This window comes from Nerophis ophidion, linkage group LG08, assembly GCF_033978795.1.
Source record: "Nerophis ophidion isolate RoL-2023_Sa linkage group LG08, RoL_Noph_v1.0, whole genome shotgun sequence".
Taxonomy (NCBI): Eukaryota; Metazoa; Chordata; class Actinopteri; order Syngnathiformes; family Syngnathidae; genus Nerophis; species Nerophis ophidion.
In genome coordinates this window covers 27,552,951-27,562,568 of record NC_084618.1, presented here as the reverse complement: position 1 = coordinate 27,562,568, position 9,618 = coordinate 27,552,951, and the positions used below count along the sequence as shown (strand labels likewise).

The following is a 9,618-nucleotide window of genomic DNA, read 5'->3' as shown; positions in this document are numbered from 1 at the left end:
GGAGGTTTTGGCTCAAAATCTCACGATACATGGCCCCATCCATTCTTTCCTTAACACGGATCAATCGTCCTGTCCCCTCAGCAGAAAAACAGCCCCAAAGCATGATGTTTCCACCCCCATGCTTCACAGTAGGTATGGTGTTCTTGGGATGCAACTCAGTATTCTTCTTCTTCCAAACACGACGAGTTGAGTTTATACCAAAATGGATACATGGATGATACAGCAGAGGATTGGGAGAATGTCATGTGGTCAGAAGAAACCAAAATATAACTTTTTGGTATAAACTCAACTCGTCGTGTTTTGAGGAAGAAGAATACTGAGTTGCATCCCAAGAACACCATTACTACTGTACTGTGAAGCATGGGGGTGGAAACATCATGCTTTGGGGCTGTTTTTCTGCAAAGGGGACAGGACAACTATGTACTTGAAAGGTGAAATGACTGAAAGCATGTTTTATATTCTAGTTTCTTCAAAATAGCTACCCTTTGCTCTGATTACTGCTTTACACACTCTTGGCATTCTCTCGATGAGCTTCAAGCACACCTGTGAAGTGAAAACCATTTCAGGTGACTCCCCCTTGAAGCTCATCGGAAGAATGCCAAGCGTGTGCAAAAAGTAATCAGAGCAAAGGGTTAAATACATAACTCCATGTGTTCATTCATAGTTTTGATGCCCCTCTCTCTCTCTCTCTCTCTCTATATATATATATATATATATATATATATATATATATATATATATATATATATATATATATATATATATACTGTATATATTGTTTTATTTATTTTTTACTGATTTAAAAAAATGTTGGAATCAAATAAGAATTGTTACAAATAACGATCACGATTCATTCAAAAATCTTTTTTTTTTTTTTTTGACACCCTTGACAGTTATCACTTTTGAGATTTTAGTATTAAACATTCAAAATTAATGACACATAACGAAAATTGGTACCAGTATTGATCCCCGGGTACCTATGTTATCAAAAGTTAAGCTAACGGTATAGCTCAGTTGGTAGAGTGGCCGTGCCAGCAACTTGAGGGTTCCAGGTTCGATCCACACTTCCGCCATCCTCGTCGCTGCCATTGTGGCCTTGGGCAAGACACTTTACCCACTTGCTCCCAGTGCCACCCACACTGGTTTAAATGTAACTTAGATATTGGGTTTCACTATGTAAAGCGCTTTGAGTCACTAGAGAAAAGCGCTATATAAAAATAATTCACTTCACTTCACTAACCCCCGATGCTCGTGAGCCAGTGGTTCTCAAACTTTTTTGTTGACCAAGTCCCATTTCAGAAAACACGTGGCTCTCCCAAGCATCACCATTATGACCAACATTAAAACACAGTAGCGTAGTAGGCCTAAGTATTCAGTAAAAACAAGGCGGAGGTTGAATATAATAAGCATATTTAATATTTTTGGCCACTGTAACATTACGCACATGTGGAGAGGCGGAGCCGACGGTCCGACGGTGGGACAAGCTTTATTTGAAAAAATAAAAGAGTCAAACCTGCTTGATCATGTCCTTTCTGAGTGGTCCATGGAACCCGAGCGACGACAGCAAGGAACTCTCACATTTGGCCCCACGTTGGGCGCCAAATGTTGACAACTTTCCCTGTCGCCGCTCGGGTTCCATGGACCACTCAGGAAAGACATGATCGAGCAGGTTTAACTCTTTTATATTTTCAAATAAAGCTTGTTTTTCGGTCTGGTCGTTTTTCATCTCCTTCTCCACTGCTCGTTACTCGGTCGCTTTTCAGCCGGCCGCGTCTCTGTCTCTCGAGTGCTCTTTGGCGCTCTTGCTCTTCTCTTTGCTTCTGCTCCTTGGTCACTGCTGCGGACTCTCCAACTCCTCCTGACTCTCCTCCAGCGTGTCCGGCCCCGCCTTAGGACCGTCTGCTCCGCCTCTCCACAGCACAGTTTGAATATTGCCACTTTGTTTGAATATAGAAAACTAAAACACTGTACTTTTAACCAACGTACCACAGTTTGAGAATCACCGAGTTAGCATAGCCAAACAAACGGTTTCATGAAAGTTTTTGTCATTTGTGTAGAAGAGTTTCTATGAATCGTTCATGTAAATGCTGGATTTGTGTGTTTAGGATGAGAGCTCGCCCACACCGGAGGAGTGCCAGAACAGCCGGAACGCCGGCCTGGAGGGAGAGGAGTCCAGGCCGGAGTCGCGACCTCTGCTGCAGGAGACGCAGCCCGGGATGACCAAGGCCTCGCCCCCCCTGGAGGACGAGGACCGCGGGCTGGGGGACAGCCTACCCAACACCACCAGCTCATCCCAGACCAGCCTGTCCGCCCTCCCCACCGCCGCCTCGTCCGGGAACAGTCCTCAGCAGAGCCCGGTGTCCTGCAGGATCTCGCCTGCCGCCATGGTGAGCATCGGGAGAAAGACATCCCTCTCTATTGTCCACCCGTCCTCACCGTCTCCTCGCTGTCTTTCAGGAGGATCCTCTGCAGCGTCCCTTGGTCCCGCTGCAAGGTAAGATGGCCGCCCAGGCCACGCCTACCTTTTCTCCTCCTTCCCCCCAGACATCTCTACAGCTGGGAGTCAGGCGGCGTGAGATTTGGTCTCGCTCTGTGAAGGAGTAATGCTGGAACATTGTGAGCCCTCGGGCTAACTTAAGACTGCAGCTTTCATCTTTGGACTGAGACACATCCGTGACGCTCTCCGCTGACCCCCCCCCCCCCCCCCAATATCTTCTCTAGATTATATCATTATATAACAACTAGTTGAGACTCAATCAAACTGTGCCAAGTAGCGCACTCCATTCTACCCTCCATGCCGAGGAATCCCTTTTCCTTCCTGTCCAAAAACCGGTGCCCTTGCGTACTTGTTCGACGTGTCCCGACATCGGTCCGATACCAGCAAAATAGTATGGGCTTGCGTCCAAAAAGCTCCGGTTGACATCTAAAAGTCCTCCAATACGCACACAATGTTGGTATTTTCTTGTATTTTAGTCAAATCACTTGCAAAGGGTAAAACATGCGACAGGCTACTAAGTGCTGGCAGCTACACAACAGCTAAGCACACAATAGACTTCGACTTACTTTTCATTGTCATTCAAATTTGAACTTTACAGTACAGATAACAACAAATTTCCGTTGCATTAGCTCATGGTAGTGCAGGATAAAAAAGCAATAAGGTGCAGATATAAATAAATAGATTACTCTACAGATAAATATATTGCACTTTTGCATATGCATGGATGTATGTTATATGGTCTTTATATTCCAGCGAGTTAATCCATTTTTGGGGTGGAAGTGTTGAAGTTGTTTATACGGCCCCCCTCAGTGTGACCTGTATGGCTGTTGACCAAGTATGCTTTGCATTCACTTGTGTGTGTGTGTGAAAAGCCGTAGATAAATAAATAATAATAAATGGGTTGTACTTGTATAGCGCTTTTCTACCTTCAAGGTACTCAAAAGGCTTTGACACTACTTCCACATTTACCCATTCACACACTGATGGAGGGAGCTGCCATGCAAGGCGCTAACCAGCACCCATCAGGAGCAAGGGTGAAGTGTCTTGCTCAGTACACAACGGACGTGTAGAGGTTGGTACTAGGTGGGGATTGAACCAGGGACCCTCGGGTTGCGCACGGCCACTGCGCCACGCCGTCCCAAAAACTATTTGGGAATAGATATATTATGTGATTGGACCGGCACGCAAAGGCAGTCCTGGGCCACATGCGGCCCGTTGAGCTTTTCAATCTGGCCCGCCGGACATTCCCGAATCATTTTTTTAGATCTTTTTAAGAAGGAAAGTGTAGCTGCCATTGTGATGTGATGTTTTCTAACGACCATAAATCTTCAACTATACAAAGTATTTCAATGGTTGGAATCTGCACTTATGAATGATATACCAGTTACTATGGTCATTTAATTAGTTATTATTGTAATGTGTGTCATAGTAGCTCAGACGAGGCACCAAACAGTGTGGTTGGGAGGCGTTTCCACAGATGCGGAATCAGATTTTCACAACAAAGCTGTAAAGCTTAGTGATATATCATACATATCAGATTGTAGGTGGGTTTATTTTGTACCCTTCGCCTTCATATTTCGCTATTTGTTGCATTTCACTTGATTGTAAAATGTGTCGATGGAAAGGGGGTGTGACATTCATATTTTGTCAATATTATGTGTTTTATCCTTCATAGAAAATGTTTAAATTCCAGTAGGTTTTTTAAGGCGGTCTGTAATAACGTTTTCAGCATTCAATCAGACATTATTGTGAGGTTTTGTATTAGTGTTCATGAAAATAGATATACCGGCCCCCAGACACATTTTTTTCTCTAAATGTGACCCCGAGTCAAAAAAATTGCCGAAGGTTTATTTGTGCTGGGCTTCACGGTGTAAGAGGGGTTAGTGCGTCTGCCTCACAATACGAAGGTCCTGAGTAGTCTGGGGTTCAATCCCGGGCTCAGGATCTTTCTGTGTGGAGTTTGCATGTTCTCCCCGTGACTGCGTGGTTTCCCTCCGGGTACTCCGGCTTCCTCCCACTTCCAAAGACATGCACCTGGGGATAGGTTGATTGGCAACACTAAATTGGCCCTAGTGTGTGAATGTGAGTGTGAATGTTGTGTCTATCTGTGTTGGCCCCGCGAAAAGGCTGTGACTTGTCCAGGGTGTACACCGCCTTCCGCCCGATTGTAGCTGAGTCAGGCACCAGCGACCCCAAAGGGAATAAGCGGTAGAAAATGGATGGATGGATGGGTTTAATTTGTGCTATGTACTTCTCCCTATATCCGTGTACCACTTCCGTACAGCGGCGTTTTGAAAAGTCATAAATTTTACTTTTTGAAAACGATAATTTCCGATATTACATTTTAAAGGGGAACATTATCACCAGACTATTATAAGCGTCAATATATACCTTGATGTTGCAGAAAAAAGACCATATATTTTTTTAACCGATTTCCGAACTCTAAATTGGTGAATTTTGGCGAATTAAACGCCTTTCTATTATTTGCTCTCGGAGCGATGATGTCAAAACGTGACGTCACCTAGATAGTCAACCGCCATTTTCTCCACCACGTTACACGCAGCAAATCAAATCAGCTCTGTTATTTTACATTTTTTCGACTGTTTTCCGGTACCTTGGAGACATCATGCCTCATCTGTGTGTTGTCGGAGGGTGTAACAACACGATCAGGGACGGATTCAAGTTGATTTACATAGACTGTGCATCGATTAGCACGGCATGCTAATCGATGCTAACATGCTATTTAGGCGAGCTGTATGTACATATTGCATCGTTATGCCTCATTGGTAGCGATATTTGCATCCAGCCTTTCCCTCCACCCACATTTAATGCCAAACAAACACCAATCGACGGATTTAAATTGCTCCAGTGTCACAAGATGCGAAAGTCCCGATCGTTTGGTCTGCACATTTTACTGGCGATGCTACGGCAGACATGCGACAGAGAAATGTGTGGATATACTGCGTCACTCAAAGCAGATGCATTTCCAACAATAAAGTCAAATAAATCGCAAAGGTGAGTTTTGTTGATGTTATTGGCTTATGTGCTAATTAGACATATTTGGTCACGGCATGACTGCCAGCTAATCGATGCTAACATGCTATTTAGGCCAACTGTATGTACATTTGTAGTTGTATTTACATCCAGCGTTTCCCTCCACCCACATTTAATGCCAAACAAACACTTACCAATCGATGGATTTAAGTTGATGCAGTGTCACAAAATGTGAAACTTCCGCTCGTTGGTCTGCACAGTTTACCGGCGATGCTAAGGCAGACATGGCCGAACAGCGTCAATAGCTATTCTCTCAATAGCTTCAGTTTCTTCTTCAATTTCGTTTTCGCTATCTGCCTCCATACTCCAACCATCCATTTCAATACATGCGTAATCTGTTGAATCGCTTAAGCCGCTGAAATCCGAGTCGGAATCCGAGCTAATGTCGCTATATTTTGCTGTGGTATCCGCCATGTTGTTTGTATTGGAATCACTGGACGACGTCACTGGAAAATGGACAGTGGCTTCGCAGATAGCGAAAATCAGGCACTTTAAAGCATTTTTTCAGGATATTCCGGGACGGGGAAAATATAGAAAAAAACTTTGAAAAATAAAATAAGCCACTGGGAACTGATCTTATTGGTTTTAACCCTTCTGAAATTCTGCTAATGTTCCCCTTTTAAATTATTTTCGGACATCTCTAATCGCGATTGTTATTTTGGTCCAGCACAAAGTGTACTTACTGTAGCGCACTGACAGAAGTATTGCGTTTTTGAGACTTCCGGCTTGTTTTTCCCCAGAGTCCGACGTGTCCCTGAGGAAGAGCTTCGACCTGTTCGACAAGTACCTGGAGGTGGGGATCCACAACAAGTTCTTCAGGAACATCGGCGTGAGCGACAACCACATTCGCATGGCGGAGAACGGCGCGCGGGGCGACAAAGTGTACGAGCTCCTGAAGAACTGGATGCAGCGCCAGGGCCTGAAGGCCGACATCAACCAGCTGCTGCGGGCCCTGCTGGACCTGGACCAGCGCAGCTCGGCTGAGAGCATCGCCTCCGAGGCGCTGCGGCGAGGCTTCTACAGGCACGCCGACGCGCCCTGAAGGAGTCCCGGCGAACGCGGCGAACCTCTTTGCGGCTTTGAAGAGCCAGTAGTTTTTTTTTGCTTAAAGGAACAAAAAAGTAAAAAAGGGGGAAGTGGAGCTACTAAACCCGGAAGGAGAAGGCTGAAAGTGAACCTGCACTTACTGAACGCCACCTTGTGGCCAGCACATGATACACTGGTCCGTCACAGTGTTAACACTGTCTCTGCCATGCACTGCCCCCTACTGGCACAACGTAGTCTCACTACCTGTTACACCTCCGCTAACATGAAGTCACCACACCAGTGCACAAGTCCTACCAAACAAAACCACCGCCGATATTTTATTTATTTCTCATATTTATTCTACAGCGCCTTATTTATACCTCTGAAGCAGGACTAGGCCTCTCAAAAGTTACATTTCACCCACAAGTCCGGCTGACCAAATAGTCCAGGTCCTAAAACAAAGTCTTGGACTACAGGTACGCATCCTTTTGTCCCAATTAGTATCAAAAAAAAGTTGCGTGCGTGGTCCAATTAGGAAGATGCGAGCTGACAATGGAGCCCCGCCCCCTCCCTGTAAAGAATGACTACTGTATTGCGATGCTCAGTGCTGGCGCTGCCATCTAGTGGTCGACGGAGACAGTTCACCCTGCATCAATTTCAAAGCCTTTTCACGGTTACCTGTTTTTATTTTAGATGCATTGTGGTGTGATTGCAGCACGGCGACGTAGTCATGTTCCTTCCTTGTTGGGATGGACGAAGTTAAGTGGTTTTTAAAAGCTTGGATTTCATACGTGAATGATGAAATGGAATGTTTTGTACAGAGGATGTCTTTTTATTTGTTCCAAAGAATAAATGTGCCTTTGGACATCATGTCTGTTAATATGTCACGAAGAAGTATTTATGTCCCATCTTAAAAAGCATTTGTATACTCTAGACTTTAAATAGACACCCTCTTTTAGACCAGTTGATCTGCCGGGGGGGGTTTTTCTGCTCCCAGATGAAGCGCTAGCTGTCCAAAGTCCGGACCCAGGGTGGACCAGTCATCTGTGCATCATTTGGGGACGCCTCGGCGCTGGTGACCTGTCTTCGCTCATGATGATCTCCTATCACTATTATGTTAGATCCACTATGGACCGGACTATCACTATTAGATCCACTATGGACCGGACTATCACTATTATGTTAGATTCACTATGGACTGGACTCTTATACTATTATGTTGGATCCACTATGGACTGGACTCTCACACTATTATGTTAGATCCATTATGGACTGGACTGTCACTACTATGTTGGATCCACTATGGACTGGACTATCACTATTGTGTTGGATCCACTATGGACTGGACTATCACTATTATGTTAGATCCACTATGGACTGGACTATCACTATTATGTTAGATCCACTATGGACTGGACTATCACTATTATGTTAGATCCACTATGGACTGGACTATCACTATTATGTTAGATCCACTATGGACTGGACTATCACTATTATGTTAGATCCACTATGGACTGGACTATCACTATTATGTTAGATCCACTATGGACTGGAATATCACTATTATGTTAGATCCACTATGGACTGGACTATCACTATTATGTTAGATCCACTATGGACTGGACTATCACTATTATGTTAGATCCACTATGGACCGGACTATCACTATTATGTTAGATCCAATATGGACTGGACTCTTATAATATTATGTTAGATCCACTATGGACTGGACTATCACTATTATGTTAGATCCACTATGGACTGGACTATCACTATTATGTTAGATCCACTATGGACTGGACTCTTATACTATTATGTTAGATCCACTGTGGACTGGACTATCACTATTATGTTGGCTCCACTATGGACTGGACTCACACTATTATGTTAGATCCACTATGGACTGGACTCTCACACTATTATGTTAGATCCACTATGGACTGGACTCTCACTATTATGTTAGATCCACTATGGACTGGACTCTCACACTATTATGTTAGATCCACTATGGACTGGACTCACACTATTATGTTAGATCCACTATGGACTGGACTCACACTATTATGTTAGATCCACTATGGATTGGACTCTCACACTATTATGTTAGCTCCACTATGAACTGGACTCACACTATTATGTTAGATCCACTATGGACTGGACTATCACTATTATGTTAGATCCACTATGGACTGGACTATCACTATTATGTTAGATCCACTATGGACTGGACTATCACTATTATGTTGGCTCCACTATGGACTGGACTCTCACACTATTATGTTAGATCCACTATGGACTGGACTCTCACACTATTATGTTAGATCCACTATGGACTGGACTGTCACTATTATGTTGGATCCACTATGGACTGGACTATCACTATTATGTTGGATCCACTATGAACTGGACTATCACTATTATGTTGGATCCACTATGGACTGGACTCTTATACTATTATGTTAGATCCACTATGGACTGGACTATAACTATTATGTTGGCTCCACTATGGACTGGACTCTCACACTATTATGTTAGATCCACTATGGACTGGACTCTCACTATTATGTTAGATCCACTATGGACTGGACTCTCACTATTATGTTAGATCCACTATGGACTGGACTCTCACACTATTATGTTAGATCCACTATGGACTGGACTCTCACACTATTATGTTAGATCCACTATGGACTGGACTCACACTATTATGTTAGATCCACTATGGACTGGACTCTTATACTATTATGTTAGATCCACTATGGACTGGACTATCACTATTATGTTAGATCCACTATGAACTGGACTATCACTATTATGTTGGATCCACTATGGACTGGACTCTTATACTATTATGTTAGATCCACTATGGACTGGACTATAACTATTATGTTGGCTCCACTATGGACTGGACTCTCACACTATTATGTTAGATCCACTATGGACTGGACTCTCACTATTATGTTAGATCCACTATGGACTGGACTCTCACTATTATGTTAGATCCACTATGGACTGGACTCTCACACTATTATGTTAGA

At 43.8% G+C, this 9,618-nt stretch overlaps 1 protein-coding gene across 2 annotated transcripts in view; it reads left to right on the top strand.

The window, feature by feature from the left end:
• tnfrsfa (tumor necrosis factor receptor superfamily, member a) overlaps positions 1–7,447 on the top strand; it is a 137,762-nt gene extending 130,315 nt beyond the window's left edge. For both annotated transcript variants that reach the window (XM_061908182.1, XM_061908181.1), the window contains exons 8-10: positions 2,106–2,387; positions 2,458–2,494; positions 6,292–7,447. In XM_061908182.1, the coding sequence (XP_061764166.1) occupies positions 2,106–2,387; positions 2,458–2,494; positions 6,292–6,593 (621 nt within the window). In that variant the 3' untranslated portion in view covers positions 6,594–7,447. The remainder of the gene's footprint in view (positions 1–2,105; positions 2,388–2,457; positions 2,495–6,291) is intronic.
• The last annotated feature ends 2,171 nt before the right edge of the window (positions 7,448–9,618 follow it).